This window comes from Pteropus medius, unplaced genomic scaffold, assembly GCF_902729225.1.
Source record: "Pteropus medius unplaced genomic scaffold, Ma_sr-lr_union100, whole genome shotgun sequence".
Taxonomy (NCBI): domain Eukaryota; kingdom Metazoa; phylum Chordata; class Mammalia; order Chiroptera; family Pteropodidae; genus Pteropus; species Pteropus medius.
In genome coordinates this window covers 4,929,961-4,950,555 of record NW_024340700.1, presented here as the reverse complement: position 1 = coordinate 4,950,555, position 20,595 = coordinate 4,929,961, and the positions used below count along the sequence as shown (strand labels likewise).

Here is a 20,595-nt window from a genome sequence, read left to right as displayed (position 1 = left end):
CAAAACATTCTCTGAACGTAGAGTAAGAAATCGGGGAATTTTCAACACAGTTCCTACTGGAGTTTTGAATCTAGGTCATATAAAAATTACAACAGCGTTGGGATGCAAAATGTAGTTTTAAAACTTAATTTATAGTCTAGGCTTTGAACCCACCTCCCAGAGCTCTTCATTCTCATGTCTTCTTTATTAAGTTAATCAAACGTTTCCATTTCATTCTGTATTTTACGTATAACATTAAAATGCCTATCAAGAAATGCCTACCCTAGAACTCGAAGTTTATTAATACCAGGTTTCAGCTTTTCCTGAATAGCAATATAATAGAGACCAGTTTTTGCAACACTGAACGTGCTTGATCCCATCTGATCTCGGAAGCTAAGCAGGGTTGGGCCTGGTTAGTACTTGGATGGGAGACCACCTAGGAAGACCAGGTGCTGTAGGTGTAAAAAATATTTAAAAAATAAGGGATTGAAAGCTGACAGGGTTCTTGTAATCTATGAGGTCAACGAAAGGTTGCCTCGCTTAAAAAAAAAAAAAAATGGCAGCCTGTTCTCCTGACGGGAGCCACCACGTCACGTTCCCGTAGAGCTCATGGCCAAAGACAGGTGACTCTCCGGTAAGACACACTCACGTGGATCCAGCAGCGAGAATCCCGACCCCCAGTTTTCTGGCTGGCTGGCTTAGAGGCCTGCGCTGCCCCGGGTTCTCATATCGTTTTCAGATAGTTTCCTTTGTTCTATTTTTTGTTTGACTCTATATTTTCCATGCCGACTTTTTTGCTCAGGCTGTTTCTCCTCGTACTGAAGTGGCTGTTTTCCCAGTTCTGAGTGCAGAACGGTGATGTCCGCTCTTTCTCCCCGGTCAGGGGCCACCCAGGCGCCCTGGTCCCGCCTCGGAGTTCGGTATTTGCTCTCCCGACTGAGCCAGCCGAGGCTGGGGGGCCTTACGAGGCCTGCACGTCATGACCCGCCCCGGCACAAGTAGGACAGAGGTGGGGGACAGGAGTTGGTGCGCGGCACAGGGGGTTCCCGGAGGGGAGCACGGCGACTCCTTCCGCTGCAGCCACAGGGACACGGGCACTCTGCGGGGCTCCCGCGGGATGGAGGGCCCGCACGCTGGGCCTGCTGCCGGCACTGATGGCCGGTTCTCTCCTTCCTGTCCCGGCCGCCTCCCGGGGCCTGGTCAGAGCAGAGAGAGACCCAGGCGGTTCCGTGGCGGTTCATGGCAGGTTACTGTGGCTGTAGAAGTTTAGGAATGTGAGCGGAAGAGAGCAGCACACGATGTCACCACCCAAAGATGCCGACGCACATGTCTGCGTGCATATGAAATGTACATGGGCCTACGTTGTTCACGTCAGACGTGAGGTGACATGATATACTGCAGGAAAAATCATTTGTAATTGAAACCAATTTGTGTGTGTGTGTGTAACTTATAAAGTGTGTGTGCATTTATATACACGTATAGATTAAAACGCATTTTTTCTTTTAGCTAATGTGGCTCATATAGTGGTTCTGCTTTTCTCTTAAATTTTTAATTTAACCGAATCGAGTTAAATTATAAATGTAAACTTTCATTATTATTTTTAGCAACTGCACTTTTGGATCATATATCTAAATTTTTTATTGTAAGCCTTCACAAATCCTTCTAGTTTAGTAGGAAGATATTAAAAATCAACAAAGAATAAAAATTCTTAAAGATTATAAGAATCAACCAAAATCCTTTTCAACTCTCTCTAATGCTTGATTTTAAATGAGTCTTCTTTAGATCTCCTGTAACTTAGAAATATATTTTGTCTAAATTTTTTGTATTCATATTTTTTCTTTAATGACATTTACTTTTGTCTATAATTTTTACGTAATAATTCCTTATCGATTCTGAATTATACGCATTTTAGTGGCATTTCCCCCTCTACTTCTGGTATCTTACTTCAGAGTAAAAAAGAATATTATTAACAGCCACAGAACTTTTAAGTCAGTTATCATAGTATGAATTCCTTTGAGTTCTGGTTATAAATTGGGATTCATTCCTGAAATTTCACTTCATCTAAAAGAAATATCAAAAGTGATCACAAAAAGAAAAGCATAAGTATATACACAGTTATAAAGATTCACAAAATACTCAAAATTAAGTATTTTGAAAGGTGTACTTACTAGGAGATCCTCCAGGAGATTTTTTTTTTTATATGCACTATTCTAAAAGCTTTAAAAAACATATTAAAATGATGTTTATTTAGGTTGAAGGTGTTTTCTTCTTTTTTAAGATAAATTTCTCTTTAATGAGCATGGATATTCCATTTCTAAAATTATTTTCTATTTTCTTTTTTATTCATCCCACCAGAAGAATGAACAAAAAAGAACGTAAGCTCCTTGAAAACAGGGATAAATGCCTGGCACGTAAGGGATTTATAGTGCGTATTTGTTGAGTAAACAAATATTTACAGAAATGCTGTGCCACGTAAAAATTAGTGTCTGCTGTTGTGAACATTTTTGTTGATAACTAGATGCTCATGAATAATCTGCAATCTGGTGTTCGTGGCATTTTCCTTCTTTTCCGTGGCCCCTAGCCTTTCATTTTACGGCGAGCCTCCCTGCCGAGCTGTGTGAAGTGCTAGCGGTTGAGGTGTAGGTACATGTGGGGTGCTCAGGCACCCCGGGGCTGTGGGCCTCAGAGGGGGGTGTCCTGGGGCAGTCTGGGGCGTCGGCTCTTGACTCGGGGTCTGCAGATGGTCTGCGAGGCGTCAGATGCTGAAGCTGGGGCGGGAGGGTGGTTCCTCTGTTACTTTGAAAATGTCTTTGTGGAAAAAAATAGTTTTCAGTGCCAAATTATATTGTTAGTGTATTGTTTCACTGCAGACTTATGAGGTGGCAAATGAAGTCACCTTTCTATGTGCCGGTCTGGGCAGCAAACTGTAGCTTGTGGTCTTAGCCCCTGGGTACCCTGTGTCTCGTATGCCACCAACTTTAAAGGAGAAATGACAGGAACTCTTTTTCCCTTGGGCAGGGGAGTTCAGCTACGTGAGTGAGAATTCCACGTACAGGAAATAAGCAGGGGGTCCCTTCTGGCAAATTCCACCATGCTCATTAAATTCCTCAACCAAAACACCATGTTCCCTAAGTGCAGCGGACTTGACATTCATGTAGCAAAACCTGTTCGACTTCTAAGTTGGAGAAAGAGATGGAGGGCGCATTTCTAAATCAGTGCATATGATAAGTCCAGAAACCAGCTCTAGGTAAAAATTGTCTCTCTGTTACTTAAACTGCCCATAAAGGGGGAAAAAGTTGGTTTTTATAAGTACATACCAGTAGAGTATCTTATGCACACCGAAGTTTGAGAAACACTAAGCAAGACTAAAGGAAAAAGCAAAAGAGACATTCACTTACAGACGTAGGGACATTCACTTACGGACGTGTGGACATTCGAACTCCTCTTCCCTTCCAGTAACTTTCACATCTTAGTGGTGAGTGGTGGAGAGTGGAAGGCTCCAGGGTGTCAGCCCCAGTCAGCGCCAGCAGCGAGCTTGTTCATGCAGCTACTGCTTGTCATGTGTGCCTTTTAATCCACCTTGACTTGTTCACCATGCTCATTGAATGTCTTAGATAAAAAACAAAAACGTACAAGCTGCTTTAACTTGAGAATCTGTTAATAAGTTTGTTGAGATGATTAAATCAAATAGTTTCATCTCCACAGAGGCTAAGGAGTTAGGAGTCGAAGAGCAAATGAGATATTTCGATGATGTGACTTCAGCGTTGAAGACAAAATAAATGTGTTTCCTACAACATGCTTCTTCCTAAGAATATCAGATGCAATGATCAAACCATTACAGAATAATTATAAGAAAAATACATAAGCAGGCGTGTATTGATAACAATATAAGACATCGGTGTGGTTTATCGGACACCCACTATGGAACACCTGCTGTCTAAGCTTGGTGATTTTTAAAAGGTCCCAGGGTGAAGTCAGGCTGCATCCAGTGCTGACATATAGTCTGCTTTCGTTTCTGAGGCATCTGAGGGTCATGATCAATGGAATATTTTTGAAAGACAAACTGGATGAGTGAGTATGTGTGCATGCGTGACGGTGTGTGCATGCATACATGTATGTGCGTATGTGTGTGCCGTGCATGCACTTCTGTGTGCATGCTTGTATACGTGTGTGCTTGTGTATGCATGTGTGTATGCATGTGTACACATGATTGACAGGGCAGATACTGGATTCAAGGACCAGCTTGGAGGTGACTGGTTGATATGTGATTTGGGACTAAACTTGGTGTTATTTGTGGAGATGGGTAATAAGTAGCAAATCAAAGAAATATTAGAAAAAACAGGAGCCAACGGGCCTCAGTGTCTTAGTGGACCAGGCGCAGTCCAGCAATGTCACTTCACCAGTGAGCACTGCTGACAGGGACAGGCTGGCACAGACAGCCCACCTCCTGGGCCTGTGGGACAAAGCCGCACTAGAAAGAGGCGTGTGTTTTATGCCTTGAAACACAGGGACGTGTCTTATTTCAGCAAATTGGAGATGCTGGAGTTGACCCTCACAGCACAGGTGTTAACAGTCATTTGAGATATTTTCATAGGTTGTGTCATTTAGAATATCGAAAGTATTAACAAACCCTTTTCTAGGTACCTGCAATGGAATAAACCACAGCGGAGCCACATTTGTAGGCACGGCCACTTCAGAAGCTCTTAGAAGGTGGCCTTGAAATGACTGTCGAGTTGTGTTATTTCATTCCCTCCAAAATTAATGTGTATGTCTAGCTCTCAATTTGTGTTTAACCTTTATTTTACAGATTTTAAGAACTGAATTCTTAGATTTCATAAGGGGAAGCATTGCAAAGAGCCTTCTAGTTTACTGAGGGTGAATGCCGTGCTCTGTATTTCAAACCCACTCCACGTCTCTAACTGTGCTCTCCCCCTTCTCCTCCCCCAGATGAATCGGCTCCCAGGGAAGTCAGCAGGGTAAGTAACGTGCACACGATTTCCGCCGCCACGTCCAGGAAGTGGCCCGTTCGCGTGTTTTCCCAGCGCTTCAGCATGTTCAGTTATTAGAAAAGCAACGACAAAAACTGTCTTCTCCAGAATATCGTCTGTTAACATGGAGTAAAGCCCGTGGCGGGGCGGGGGACCCGCCAATAGGCGTTTTGTTTGGCCCGTACGTGCGTATGGTGGTCTACGAATCAGTTGCCAGCAATTAGCAATGGAGAGACTGCGTATGAAGGCGGGACTTTTAGCTTCTCTTAGAAAAGCATAAGATAAGGCAACACTGACCCAGCATCCCACATGGCAGCCGTCTGCCTAGGCCATGTAGCAGGAGCCACCTCCGCCACGGTCCTCCACGCGGTGGCTTCTTCACGTGTGTTACCTGGCTCATTCACCCCTGACCCCTGCCTTCGAGTTCACGCCCTTCTCTTCCGGAGGACAAAAGGTGACAGCTCACGTGTGGAAGGCATGAATCCCCTCAGTACTTTCAGAAATACTAAATGAAGTGTTTTCATGCCCGAGAGAAATACTTGCTGTTAACTTTAAGGGACTTAGCAAATTAGAAGCTTATGGGGGACAAGTACTGAAGGCACTTAAGCGCACTGTGTTTAACACTACGAAATTATAATTAATTACGTATGAAAAAGTGGTGTCTTAATTATATATCTTGTAGACAGATAAATGTCTTAAATGTGAATCAGATATTGAAAATAGATTTGCATCTGATGCAAGCTTATATAAAAGATCACGCTGTCATAACGTATAACCTAAAGAACTGTTAAAACATCTTGTATACAGATCTGTTCCTTTATTTTCGACCATGTGAAGACTCTCCAAAGTGACCAGGGTCTTTGCTGGAGACTGGAGATTTCCCTCTCCCCCTACCAACCTGGCAGATGCTTAGGGTGTCTGCGAGTGTCAGGGTCTCACGGGGTGCCTTCGCTGCTGACGTCATGCTGACAGGTCTCAGTTAGTTACCCGGTCTGGCTGCTTCGGGGTGTATCCGGGGTGGAGGGCTCAGCCTGGGGCTTCTAAAGCTGCTGGGCACAGCAGGAAAGGCTAAAGGCTTGTGGGTAAGAAGATTCTCACAGTGAACTTGGGCAGAGCCTTGAGACGCCGAGGTGCCTTCAGTGGTGTCACGCGTTTATCAGTCGGGGCGGTAGGCAGAAAACTGTAACTTACTCATCAGTTTCCCTTCAAAAACAGACTAACTTTAAGTTATCGGGAACTCCTGACCTCAGTTGAGCCCCGAGAAGATTTTCGACTTTGTCGTTTCTGAGGGCGGTGGAGAGGGGATGCCCAGTGGCGGTGGCCTCAGCCCCGGCACGGGTCTGCCTTGCGTCGTAGCCTGTGGACAGCAGCGTTGAGACTGGCATCCCAACCCTGGCTTCCGTCAGCGATGGGCTCCGTTCACCAGCTGCTGAGCACGCTCCCTTCGCCCCCCAGGGTCCCCGCGTGTCACGGTTTTGGTGCCGTCGCATCGTGACCGCGTTTGCTGTCGCAGCCTGCTGCTTCAGACGTAAGCCGGGTTCTCGGTGGAGAGAACCGCTGTATAGACAAAGGGCAGACTTTTTATTGACTACGTCGCTGTATGCGCTAGTTTTGCAAAGTATTGCCCGAGACAGCCGGGATCGGATAATGGCGTTGCCACACACTTCTGACTGTGCCAGCCCCTGCCCCCCGTGAAGAGGAGAGAGACAGGCAAGGACCGATTAGAAATGACGACGAAACTGTACTTAAGTGATTTGTCTTTGCTATTGTTTCATAAGGTTTGTTTATTTTATGCCAAATTTGGAGGAAGTGCATCTCGACCTGAGAAGTACTAAATATTGTTAGAAATGATAAGTCTTAGAAATACTAAATACCAAATAAATACGAGCTGATAACGTAGGATAGTATCAGTTGCCAGAATCTTTTAAAGTTTCTTTTCTGGACATACCCCAGGTCTTGGTCAGTGCTGGTTTAACGGGTACTCAGTTTGCTTTCTTCGGATAGCAGCCCCTCGCTTTAAACAAGGTAAGATCGAGGCTGCCTAGCGTTGTCGGTGGTGGCCGGCGGCCGGCCACAGGGCCTCCGCTTGGGCACATCCGCCGTCAAGAGCCACGCTCTCTAGGGAGCCCCGATCGCTCTTCCCCCAGGTACTTCTGGTTTTTGTGAGATACTTTCTCCCTTAGAGCCGGACAGCTTCTCCTCGACTGCTGTGCACGAGTATAGTTTCGACTCTGTGGCAGCTCAGCGAGGCTCCCTGCGCCTCCGAGGGAGCGCGCTTTGAACAGAGGGGCCGTGTCCTGTCTCCCCCGTGAAACACGCTCGCTTCGAAATGATTGGCCCCACACTGGCCTCTCCCTCTGGGCCGTCACACGTGCCGTTTCCCCTTCTGGCTGATTCTCTCATTCTCTTTGGGTTTCCACTCACATGTCAGTTTATCGAAGGAAGCCCCAGACCTCTGGGTTGGCACAGGAAGCCAGGTCGTCCACTCCCAGGCCGGAACCCCTCGTTATGCCATTATTCTCCTTTATCCTTCCGTGTATTTGCCATCGTGCTTACCACTCTCTCTCTCTCACACACACACACACGTAAATAAATTCTTTTCAACTGTGCTAATGCACAACAGTTGAGGAGCGCCCCCGGCCCAGAGCTGGGGACGGGCATGCCAGGCGGTGGCACCGCGGGTGCGTGGCGCCGAGCCAGGACTGCGCAGCGGGGAGGCCGCCGGGCCGGAGCTGTGAGGGACGGAGGGGGGCGCCCAGGCCCCGAGGTCGGGGCGGGGGCTGGCTGGAGGGACGCGGGGTGCCTGTCAGCCCTGCCGTGGTCATGTCTTCTCATGGACTCGGCAGCACGAACCCTTTCTTTCGTTATCACTATCACTGTTGTGGTCAGAGCGGTTCCACCTTACGAGCCGCAGAGCTTTCTAACAGGGAAAGGGCGGGAAAGCGTCTCGCTAAGAAGAGGATCTGGGTGCGAGTTGCTAGGATGTGCCAGGCAGCCAAGTCTGGGGAGCTCTCGGGGACCGTCTTCGCCCCTCAGATGCCGTGCGTGTGTTCCATCACGCTGTGATTTCTCCTTTAACTATCGCTTTCAAAATTTCTGAATACTTAGAAAGCTCTGTCATTTGCTCTTGGAGTTCATTATTTTTATTAGGTTCTATGTGAATGTTTTAACTTCCGTGAATCTAGCTTGGCACATGATGAGCTTTCTCAATTATTTTAAAAGTCTTCCTTTGAAGTAGAGCGTTCTTTCTTTGTTCCGTGCCGCGTCGGTTCTGTCCTGCTCGTTCTGCTCTCTTCAGGACCCCCAGATGTCCACGGTTCCATGTCCTGCCCTTTTACTGTGCACTCGGGAAGGCCCGCCCAGACCCGCAGTCCGCGTCAGCGCCGTGACCTTGCGCAGCCCACGTCTGCTCCGTGCTCTGCGAGTCTGCTGAAATTCACGGCGGCTCTTCTAAGCCAAGATCACTTCTGTGTTCTGGTGCTTTCACTTCATGTCCGTCTTTCTTAAGCTGTCATCGATAATGCCTTATCGTTTTTCTTTGATTTCTGAGAGGGCAAAGCAGTTGCTTCGCTAAAATTAATTTTGCCTATGTTCAGCCTCTCACAGGATCTAAAATTGGCTGTATCCTGGGTCTGCTAGCCCAGCGCTCACACCTTGTATGTTCGGGTAGGTTTTTCTTCTTTTCAGAATGTCGCTGTGTATGTGGAGAGGTCATTCGTTGATTCCTTTTTCCGTGCTCGTTTATCTGAGAACGGCATTGGGTCTGTGTTTGTAGGCAGAGTCTCCTGGTCTCTGCTCATCATGCATGTCCGTCTTGTTGGGGTTCTCTTGGGTGCACTCACTGGTGGGGGGTCCCCTGGGGGCTTCAGCAGTGCCATTCAGTGTGTGGGGCCTGCGGGCACGCCGGGTTACTAAGCAGTTGGTTGGATTGTGAGTCTGGAGTTTAGGGGAATGATGTGTGTTCGAGATATAAGTCAGAGTTTGAGTAATAGGGATGATTGGAGTCATCGGCATACAGATGGCATGTCACGTCCTGAGGCCGGAAGGGAGCCCTAGGAGGTGAGAGTGGTTCGAAGGACAAGAGGAAGTCCAGAGGCCAGCCTTGGCCTTGCCACCGAGAAGCCTGAGATGGGAGGATGACAGAAGAGTGTGGGAGAGCCAGGGGCGTCACCTGTGTCCAGCACCGCCCCAGCTTCGGGGGAGACGAGCCTGAGGGTGACCTTTGGGTTTGGCAGTGTGGAGGTCGTTGGCAGCAAAAAATAGACAGATGCTCTGTGCGGTTTTACATGAACGGGCATAATAGCGTGAGAGAGAGAAAGGAAAGATGGAAGGGCCCAGGGGAGGGAGCGAGAGAGGGAGGACTTCCCGAGAGGATGATAAAACACACGGGACAAAATGTGAGTGGTTGACGGTATATAGGAGTTTCCTGGACTGTTCTTGAAGTTTTCTGTAAAGTTTGAAATGATGACAAAATAAAAAGTTGCAAAAAACAAAAAAGATAAAAAGAAGCAGGAAAAATTTAAACAGCGATGAGAAGATGTTTTGTAAATATTGGTGTTTATGCTGAAAGCTGAGGGCTGTCTTTGCAGGTGGTTAAGTATTTACCCGTCTTGCCCTGTCGTTGAGTTTTCTGGTGTGTCGTGACAGCCTTCAGGTATGCTGGCGACACCCGTAGAGTCACAGGCCTCGAGACTAGCGGGGAGCACAGTCTCCCTCTCTTTCAAGCTCCCTACACTGTCTTGGCGAAGTGCTCCCACCGTCCACGTTCAAACAGCTACAGCCCTTCAGCTCGTCTGGGGACATTTGTCCCCCTGCTTAGACCAGCTCTCAGCTTTCTAAACCAAGGGTTACTGTCGTATCTCAAAAAGTATCATCTCCTCTGGATGACAGAGTGGCTGTCCCCCCGTTCCTCAGCTGCATTCCAGATGTCCTGAGGCAGCACAGCAAACTCGCAGGGCGCATTAAAATTTCCGGGGACACTCAGCGACATCTGTCAGACAGAGTTTGACTGCGTGCGCCCGCACCAGCGCGACAGCCTTGTCAGTAGTGATAGAGCGGGCCAGTCCTTCCAGTGAAGTCGTCGATTTGCGAATCCATGTTTTTGGTGATGGTTCTAGCAAAAAGCCAGCGGCCCCTGCCATTGTCAGTAGGGAGCAGAGGGTGCGGGTCTCGGTGCCCGGTTTGGTCCGAGGCCTGCGGGGTGGGGCACCGTCAGCTCTGTCCCCTGGGACCCACCTCGCGGTGACTTGGGAACGTCTGGTGCTCAGCGCACAGTTGTGCGCGTTCCCATGTGATAAAGGCACTGGTAGCCTGTTGCGAAGTTCAAGTTGCTTTGCAAATGCAAGTTCTCAACAACTCTGTTAATATACTGTTGTAACTTCCCGTTACGCAAGTCACACGGGTAAAAGTTGACATCACGGAGCGGGATCAACCCGAGTAAGCTTCCTCACGGCGCTGTTTACGAGCGCGTGGCAGACGTGTGTGATGGGACATCTGTCTCTGTCTCTGCCTTGCCTGTCTCAGTGGCACTCGGGTAGCAGACTGGCCATGACACGCACAACCAAATGCAATCACGCTCATCGTTTCACGTTTAACTGTTTCTGAGTTTGAGGTACATTGTGGGGGCAGTGATCCACTGTGTAGATAGGCCTTTAGTATTTGAAAGTTAATATTACATTAATGTGAACAGTGATTGTAATAAAACATTTGCTCTTATGAGATTTACTTAGTTGTCATGGTGATCAAAAGAAACGGGGTACACTGACCCAAATATAAGTTAAAGATCAGAATTCAAAGCTTAAACGTGAACAAAAATTAAAGTCCTAGGCCATAGATCGTCCCGGTCAGTGTCGATGCGTTTCCACCTTCTTGTTCCACAAACGAGAAGGGCGAAGCCCAGAGACACGGCCGAAGGGAGCTCGTGACAAAGGGTCCGCATCCCCAGGGTGTGATCCAGTTGTCACGCGAGTGTGACGTTTCCTGCCCAAGAGAGATGGCGAGCACCTGCGCATGCATCTCAGCACCGCGCGCAGGTCTCGCTGAAAGGCCGCTTCTCAGAATTGCAGTCATGGGGGAGCCGGCCATCTGTGGCGCTGGCAGGGACGCCTCCCCTGCGTGGCTGGGAACCCGCCTCCCAGTCAGCCGAAGTGTCTCTCCCACAGGAGCAGGGGATGCAAAGGACAGGTCGGCTCACGAAGAATAGAGGTCGCCTAGATTGTTAGGCACGACGAACCTAGGGCTTCGGTGTTTTCTCTGGAGTTCTTCAAAACTTGCAATAGCTCAGATAGGCCGTTTACGGGTGACGGACGACGTCAGCCTTGGGACCCCTGCACAGCACTGCCATGTCTGCGGGCATCAGAATCTCAAGTGTCTGTGGTTTTTGTGCACATTATCACCATCACACTGACGTCTGCGCAGGGATTGGACTTGGGAAATATCTGGAGCTAGAATAACGGGTAGCGGTGGCTAGCTATTAACAAGGTAGCATTTTAGCAATAAAAAGTGTCAAAACTTGGCCAGGAGGTCAGGGTTTACCATGGTTGGATGTGCAGCAAAGCGGGTAGGAGGACCACAGCTTAAAGGGAGAGTGACGCAGACCTGAGAACCACACGCCGGGCTGGAGGGCGGCGAGCGCCCCGGGCCGCAGCCAGTCAGCCTGGCGCTGAGACGGGGCGTGACAATTGCCTGTCGGTGTCTGTCTGGTGCCTCGGGGCGCTGCTCATTGGCCCACTTCTGTCGTTCTCGGTGCTTGGAGCGCTGTTCCCCAGGTGTCTGTAAGTCTCACTTGTCAGCCCCGTCCAGTGCAGAGACCCTTCAGTGTGGGGATCATGCCAGTTTCTGAGACTGTCCTCTCCCAATGTGCCTTTGAAAACACCACAGGGTTTGAGAACCTACTGGGACTCATTTTGAGATGGCCGTGCACTGAAGCCCAGCACTACCCGTGTCCACTAGCCCGCCCAGCTGAGCGTAGTGATGTTTGCGTTTCGGACGTGCAGTGTCAATTTAAAGTGGGGGCCCCGCCATCCCCGAAGCTGGGTAGTGTCCCCATCATGCAGCGCAGGTGCTGCAGGCAGGGTCGGAAGGCCCGCTCCGCAGATGTGCGGCCGTGATCAGGACGCCTCTCCAAGGGGACTCGGGCTCCCAGGTCTGTGAGTGGAATTTATTGAGGTGCCCTGACTTTCTGGAGTGGTGATCGAGTCAGATTCGTGTCACCAGCCCAGAGCTTTCTTGCTTAGACAAATGAAAAAGCGGCTGCCCAGGGCACGGTGATGGGCCAGCCAGCGCGTGAGGCCTCAGCCGGCCGAGCGTCCGATGGCAGCGCCCACCTCTCCTCTGCAAGTTATATGTTGCCACTTGTCCCCTGCCAGGCCAAGATCCCATTTTGTCACTGAATTCAGGAAACCCTGCGGGTGGCAGCAGTTGCCCGTCGTCCCTGGCCCACAGCACAGAGCTCTTCGTGCAGGCAAGAGCTTCCTGCGTGTCCCCAGCCTCAGGGAAGCGAGGGTCTTGGGACATGGCCAGGGCTCGGTTTTCCAGATCCACCTGCTCACGTGCGTGCCACCCCGGCTGAGACTGGAGTGCGCTGGGGTGTCTGGCATTTCAGCCGCATTTGGTGTCAGCCACTGAGCGGGATGTTCCAGCCAAGCTGGCATGAACGCACCGAGCCTGGCGTCTCTGCTCAGTGCACCCCCAAACCCTCGCATCCGTCCAGCACCCTCTTCCTTCCCCCTGTTCCCACGCCCTCGTGGTCCACCCCTCACGCTCCGGGGTCCGTCCATGGGATCGCATCGTCCTTCTCGGCGTGTGCTGTGCCTCCCTGCGCGTCACTCTGCACCTCCTTTGCTGGGGCGGCCCACACCCGAGTCCCTTCATCGGTCTGAAGCCAAGAGAGGTGCTGGGGGTCGGCAGTGCCCGGCGGGACACCTCAGGAGGCTCGGCAGAGGGCAGGCTCCGCTGCAGTCTGTGCGTGGGTCCCCTGTCACCAAAGCCTTCCTCCTGGTCCTGTTAAGGGAGTGGCCCGCCCCCGCTGAAGGCCCGTTCGCTGTCAGCCTGCCTTAGAACTGCCCCTCTCTATAGTCCCGTCGCCTTCGGTGACACTGTACAGTTGACTCGTTTATTCTCTTCCACGAGAGTGTCTTGAGGATGGAGCTTCGTCCTGCTCATCCCTAGCGTCTCTAGTGTCGGGAGGAGGGCCGGCGGGTGGCGGTGGTCAGCCTTGCCCGTGCGCCTGCAGAGTGGGTGACGTGCTCAGCCGCCCTCGTGTTCATTCCACCGTGCCCAAGAATAACAGCAAGTGACAGGCCTTTAGGAGCGGAAGATGCCTCAGTGGTCAAGAAGAGAAAGGTGGCTTGCGACAGTTTCCAGGCTGACAGTACCCACATATGTAGGGTGCGGGAGGCCACCCAGTGAGCAGTCCGTCTGTCCTGCTGGGAAGCCCCAGGAGTACTGTCAGCCCAGGCGGGCAGGGTTTATTTTTCAAGGTCACCATGGCTGCTATTTGGAGAAGAGGCTTAGGCAGGCAGGCTCGCTCGGGGAAGCTTATGTGAGAGACTGATTTCCCGGACATTTAGCGGATGTGCAGTGGCAGCTCAGGCTGAGAGCAGCGAAGACCTGGCTCCCACCTTCCTCCCAGACGCTGTCCACCTGTTGCTGTCCCTGGTACCTTAAGCGGCCCCCTGCTGTGGGCTTTCTGTGGGACGGCCGATACCACGGTGGCGGCCGCAGTGCCAGCCGCTGGACCCCGCTTTAGTGGCAGAGTTGAGGTGGGACTAGGGTGATAGCCATGTCCATGCAAAGGAGGGGACAGTAATAAACTTGGATTCATTCAGTACAATGAGGAAGGTTGACTTTTCTAGCAAATTACAATGTTTCATTCAGTTAGAAAACTTGTATTATTTTCACCGATCAAGTTGTCTGATACATACAGAACTTCAGCAACAAAGTTGTAATTTGTAACATTAGATATTTTAACATAGATAAACATGCATGCAGTCTTTAGATAATTCTAAGTAAGTCATAACAATTTTCATTTGCAGTCTTTTAGAGTAGCGTGTACTATTAAATCATGCTCTGTAAAAGCGTAATGAGCTGGTATCTAAAATCAGACATATTATTTTTACAAACTAAGGAATTTTTATTATATTTAGTTATGTCCTTTTTCTTGTTTTTCTTCTTTTCATTCCAAGTACCAAGATACGAACATGCAGGGAGTTGTATATGAACTCAACAGCTATATAGAACAGCGGCTGGACACGGGAGGAGACAACCAGCTGCTCCTGTATGAACTCAGTAGCATCATTAAAATAGGTAAGAGACGTTTGAATTCCTCTCCGTAGGATATGTGAACCAGAGATTCTTTTATTTCATTGCAGAAAGTGGCAAAAACAATGTTACTAGAGACAAGGGCAGATTTTTTTACTTCTATTCTTGGGCTAAATTTGAAGTGAAAATATTTTGTTATTCTCAAGTGAGAGACCCTTAGGCGTCTTAAACTACAAGGATGATGTGTAAGCCTAAGATTTTCTAAATGATCTAATCTGAAAAAATATCTGCCCGATGTTTAAATGGAATATAGTATGACTTCTAATTAAAACGTAGCTTTTTTCGGAAAGTATACTTTTATTGAACTCAATCACATCTTTACACAAGAAATCTTGAAAGAAGAAGAAGCATTTTAAATACATTTGAGGAGATGACAATATAATATACTGTTATCGCCATTTTACTGAAGAGGAAGCTGTGGCGAAGAGAGGCCAGCTATGGTACCTACCGCCACACAGGTGGAAAGGACTTAGCTGGGGCGTAGGTGCAGACCATGCCTCTGAGACCTGACCGCGGAGCTGCTGCGGTAATGGCCTTCAGTGGACCCAGCAGCAGGTTTAGAAAAGTTAAATTATGTTCTCTTAGCGATGACATGTAGATGTCTACACGTTGTTTTTGGTCGATGCTTATAGCGATTATGCCATAGTATAAACATCACTTCTGGTATTTTTAATACTTTAAAAATTAAGTACAGTTCTCAGATTTTAGAGATATTTCCCAGTTATTTCTGATTTTAAAGTCTGGCAGATGTTATGTGATACGTTGACCGCTGTATGCATTTGAGGATGTCACACGTTAAGACTCGCACTAGCCGATGAAAGCAAACACAGGTCCTGCCACCGTGTGACCGGGTGAGCCGCGGCGTGCCGTGCCCGCTCGCCCCGGCCACCAGCCCTGACCGTGTCGCGTCCCTGCGTCCCCCCAGAGCCCCGCCTGCTGTGCCCTCCTATTGAGATTAGTTTCTTCCTCTTTCATTGCTTTGGCAGCCACAAAAGCTGACGGATTTGCACTGTATTTCCTTGGAGAGTGCAATAATGTGAGTATCTAAACTTAGATTTTGGTGCTCTAATTAAGAAAATGTTATAAGCTTTTTTTTAAAGATGAACTGTTATGTTACAGACAGCTTAATAGACGTAATTAAATGCTTTAAACTCATTTTGTAATTTGTGTCTGTGGATATTATCAGCTGACTTTTACCAACAAGGCAACATTTAGGCAGAAAATCTTACAGTTTATCGATTGTTTGGGTTTTGGTTTGTGGCATTTGTCGACTTAGTTTTGTGCAGAAGTCATTTCATCGTTGCGGCCTGGGCATTGTGGACACTCTGCGCCCTTTCTATGCACAGTCTGCAGTAGAAAAAAATGAGAACAGAAGTTTAGCATTTTATGCGATTTTTAAGATTTTTAAAGACAACTCTCAGAGTGCCGGGGCGGAGTCACTGAGAAGTCCAGGCCCCTGAGCCTCGGTGGCCAGGCTGCAGGCTGTCACATGCTGGGGCGTCTCAGCTGTGCCTGTCCAGTCTCTGGGGAACAGGCTGGACCCCACATTTCTGTTTTAACTTACTTAAAGCACAGCCCACTGCCAAATGTGGGCCGTATAGACAGACTTTCAAAAGTGATTCAAGACGTTCAGTTACTGGCATTTGATTTTTCGCTCTGGTATTGAAAACACATACTTACATATTTAAAATAATATTCCAAGCCAATAATACTTATATTCATAGCTTTAAATACATACTACTCCGTTATAAATTTATGTGGCAGACTTTATATCGTGTATTTCTTATGTGCTAGTTATTGTTATTTGAGATTTAGGATGTGTTTTTTCCAATGTGATAGTTGTGTTCGTGAGTAATCACAATGTTTGCTGTTCATGTTATGTAAAATGTTAACAGGAGGAGAGAGGCGAGTATCCCGAGGTTTTAATGCTACCCTTGAATAATGCAGTAGTGCAGAGCGTGAAAGTAAGTGGCTCAGAAAGTACTCACAGGCCGAATTCCTTAATTCCTAGCGGCCCCTGCCCCTCTCCACAGCGCCGCTTTCCCTTGCGTTGCAGGTCATGGGATTCGCAGCGCTTTAGGGCAAGGATCTTTTCCTACTCATTTTCGTGTTCAGCCAGCATCTCTTCCAGTGCCTGTCATGTAAACTGTCAGACAAGAGTGTTGAATTGGAACACTCAGATATTACTATTACTTCTAAATATATTTTATACGCCGGTAGTATCTTAAAGTGCCTAAGCTAGTGAAGTAACATATACATCTCAGTATTTTCCGTTCATTCTAAAAATTTATTTCTAAAACGTTGGGATTTTTATTAAAAATAAGAATTCCTTTTAGAAAACTCTTCTAGAATTTGCATTTATTTTTTGTAATTCACTACCGCGTATGTTAGCTCAGCAGAGTGGTGACAGCCACCTCTCCTCACTCCTTCCTTGAGACCTGCAAACCGCCCACAGGGTTGGCCACTGCCACGCTGCTTGCGTCATGTCAACCCTTCCCTTCAGTGACAGTTACTTGTGACCCAAACCGGGGCTAGTCAGATTCTCTGCTGAGACCTGGATCCTGGACTCAGCGTCTCTGGCTGTTTACCTGACCCCTGAGCCCGGGATGGAGACTCAGGCGACCGAGTTTGACCTTCACACGTTGACCACAGTGAAGTGGCTCGCTCCAGCGTGGGATTTAGAAAAGGTTTGTGTCTTCACCAGCTAAAAGGTGACGTTGTGAGTGTCAGTCCTAATTCTCTCGCTCCTCCTTGGCACCCATGTTTGTACCTTCACTGAGGGGATGACGTCACGTCCTCTCAGGCTGTCCTCTGGCTCCATAGTCTAAACTCCTGGGGTCAGTTGATTCACTCCTCGTGGTCCTCTCTTGGGTCACTGTCCTTGCTCCTCATTCCTTTCCCACATCTCAGGGACCGAGTCGGTCGCCTGCAACAGTGAATCCCTGACAACGGCAGGTACGTAGCAATATTGCAGCTTTTTCTGGTCTTGGGTCAGGTCCCACTGTGTTACGCCTTCGTAAAGTCTGTACTTCTGCTTCGCAGAACTCACCGAGGCTGGGGTTACACATCCCCTGTGGCTTGTGCGGTCACCTGCAGATCTGGCTTTTTCACTAGTACAGAAGCTTCGTGAGGGCAGAGACCTGGTCTCCTGGGGATGACAGTTTCAGGGGACGATCCCTGTTTTGTTGACTGCGTTTTTCCGTCCGTGTGTTCCACACCGTTTCCCTCCCCTGGGACTTCCGTGGGCAGGAAGGGGACGCGCGGTCCCAGTCTCAAGCTCGCCAAAGCACTCCTTCAGATGTCTGTCCATCTGTCCGTGGCCACCTCTTCCTTGCACATCAGGCCTCTCGGTGGGGACCTATGGTTCTCGGTCCCATAGGACCGTCCCTTGACAGGAACCCGCTGTGGGAAATCCGTGTTTGTCTGCGTGTCTTTGCCACTGTCCTTAAAGATGTGCTTGCTGCATGGAGGGTTCAGGCTGAAAGATGTTATTGACTGTAAGACTGTAATACAGTTGCTTTTGTGATTGTTTTCAGTTTGTCTCGGTCCTTCATTATAGTTTCCGTTTTTATTCCCAGGACATATTCTCAAGCTTATCTTTTAATTTCTTAACTATACCTCTTTTATATTGTTTTATCTTTCTGAATTTATCATTTCTTGGCTTTTATGACATTCCATCTTTCATAGATGGTGACTTATTTGCTCATGTGTTTTACGTTTTCCTTTTTCTTTAAAACGTGAATCATATTATTCCTTGGGCCGTTTTAAATATACCCATAAGACTTGTGTTGAAGTTTCTTTCTTTGAATAGGATATGTGTCTGTTTTTGCTTGTCACCTAAGGCACTGCCAACCGAAGACTATTTTAATTAAATTATCTAGTAGCGTTTTTTTAGACTAGTAGTTTAGAGTCAAGCTTCAAATCCACGTGATGCACAGATATAGTTTCTCAGAGGACATTTTTATTCTCCCTCTAGCAGTAAATTCAGGATAATTTGGTTCCTCTGTGTAATGCCTTTGCAGCCATAAGTGTATTTACCCTTCAGCCCAGACGAGGATGCAGCCCTTGATGCCGGAGCCTCCGATGACACATCCCATGTGGCGAGGCCCCGGGTGTCAGCTCTGTCTGGTCTCCTGTTCCCCGAGCAGCTTTCATCGGGACTTTGGTGGATACTCTTCGGGCAGAAAAGAAAAGTTTGGGATTTTGTTAACTTGCAGGGTTCCTTAATTCACTTTCTTTTAGATTTTGGTGGATTCCTTCCATTCTGCTCATCCCAGTAACGTTTTGTGAATGATTTAGAAAATAATATACTTTATTCAGCCTTTAAAGAATTTTAAAATTGTTTTTTTAAGACTGTCAGATAATCTAACCTGCCGTATCATTTGCAACAGATGTTGACATATTTCTAAAATGTAAGCTAACCATGTGAAATAAATAAAACAGTTTTTTTGCACAGATGAGCAGATACATGTATATTTTCTTACAATTCTTCGTGCGTGAAAGTTAGCATATTATAGATATTTATCAAAATGTTTTTAAAAGTTGCCTCTAGATTTTGAATCATAGCTAGAAAGCTTTTCTTAAATAACTTACTTTCAAAACAAAATGTATATGCTTTAGTGATAGAATTGCAATAATGCAACCTAAATAGTCTGAGATAAAATTTTTAGTCTAGACCAGTAAATATGAAGGATTAAGACAGAGATGGAAAAATATAAAATTCTTATATTCATAAAAGTTTTAATTTTTTTATGGATGAGAATGAGCATAAATAACTAATTTTCTGCAATGGATGTATTGAGAAATCTCATTTTAAATAATATTTAAATATATCAAAAGTTCCACTAGAATCAGAAATTGCCATTGATGTCAGCAGATTGGAAAGTTTTAAAGAAAACACACTAAGAAGATAAACTAAATAGCTTTAAAGCGCTAAAAATAAAACGTCAAATATGATTGTGAAACTAATTATGACAGTATCATAAAATATAAATTACATGTCATAAATATATGATATGAAAATATCGTAAAATATAAAATTACAAGTAGAATAGATTCAGCTATTAAAAGAAAAAAAATCTTAAGTCAGGTTAAAAACCTCACACCTTTCTTCTAATTACAGAGACACATATAAACAGAGTGAGTAGGAATGATCGAAATCAAAAGGGAATTTAGAGCAAACCTAGTTCAGGAACATGCAGACTGAAGGAGAGCAGGTGCCACAAGACCACTGGCGAAGTGGAATTTAAGGAAGGAAAGCATTGAATTGGGAAAGGAGGTCACTTGATTTGGGAAGGGCTTAATCTACAGCGCAGGGTAGCGCTCTTGTGAAATTTATACAACAAATATCAGGTATGTTTATAAAGCAAAACAGTCATACCAAGGAAAATGAATAGAAAAATGCAGTAATATTTTTAGTTGCCGATACATCAAAAATATAATTTAGCGGATATTAGTAACATCACTAATTATTAGGGTTTTAAGAAAATTTATATATTTAACTCAGTATACTATTTTAGGATTTACCAACTTGGGGTTCCCTTCTGTAGGTTACATCCTACTTTGATGCACTGAGCCCCCATTTAAGGATTCAGATCCTCAGAATGGCTAATAACAAGGAAATTAAATCTTGGAAATTAAACATAAACAATATGCCAAGTAACTCTTCGAACAAAGAAGAAAAGTAAAATTCAGTTAATGAAATATTTAGAGAACAACGTTTATGAAAACAAATTGCAATATGGCTGAAGCTCCGGACAAAGTTATTGATGGGGCGGAGGGCGGAATTTACACTCTTAAAACGTTAAGCATTTTGTATACACTTTTGAAACCTTAATAAACAAGAGAACAAACATAAGTGAATTTGTTACTTGGACATGTTTTTATCAGGCCCTGTCACGTTATGTGTCCCAGGTACCAGAGATGCTACAGTAAGTTCAATTCCCTGCCCTTTTGAGATTTACCAGTTTAACCTGTGCAGACGGAAGAAGAAGAAAACTATACTTAAATGAAGAAATCTAAGGGTTTTACGGATAAGCCTTTTGCTAACATAATTTAGAAAAACAATGATATATGTTTAATAATTTAAAAGATAGTAAAACAATAGATGTAGTGAAAATGACTGATTGTGAAAGGATACTTGTACTCATAAGAGTGAAAATCCAGATAAAATAGACAATTTTAGAGGAAAATATAACTTGCTCTAGTTAATGTAAACGATGATAGAAGACATTAGAGCAGGGGTCCCCAACCCCAGGGCTGTGGGCTGCGGACTGGGACAGGAACCGGGCTGCACAGCAGGAGGTGA

General features: G+C 46.7%; 1 protein-coding gene and 1 pseudogene across 2 annotated transcripts in view; both read left to right on the top strand.

The window, feature by feature from the left end:
* Positions 1–20,595, top strand: part of PDE10A (phosphodiesterase 10A) — a 181,539-nt gene that overhangs the window by 98,167 nt on the left and 62,777 nt on the right. For both annotated transcript variants that reach the window (XM_039881383.1, XM_039881373.1), the window contains 3 exons: positions 4,927–4,955; positions 14,153–14,273; positions 15,275–15,324. In XM_039881383.1, coding sequence (XP_039737317.1) covers positions 4,927–4,955; positions 14,153–14,273; positions 15,275–15,324 — 200 coding nt within the window. The remainder of the gene's footprint in view (positions 1–4,926; positions 4,956–14,152; positions 14,274–15,274; positions 15,325–20,595) is intronic.
* On the top strand, positions 324–440 carry LOC120618311 (uncharacterized; annotated as a pseudogene).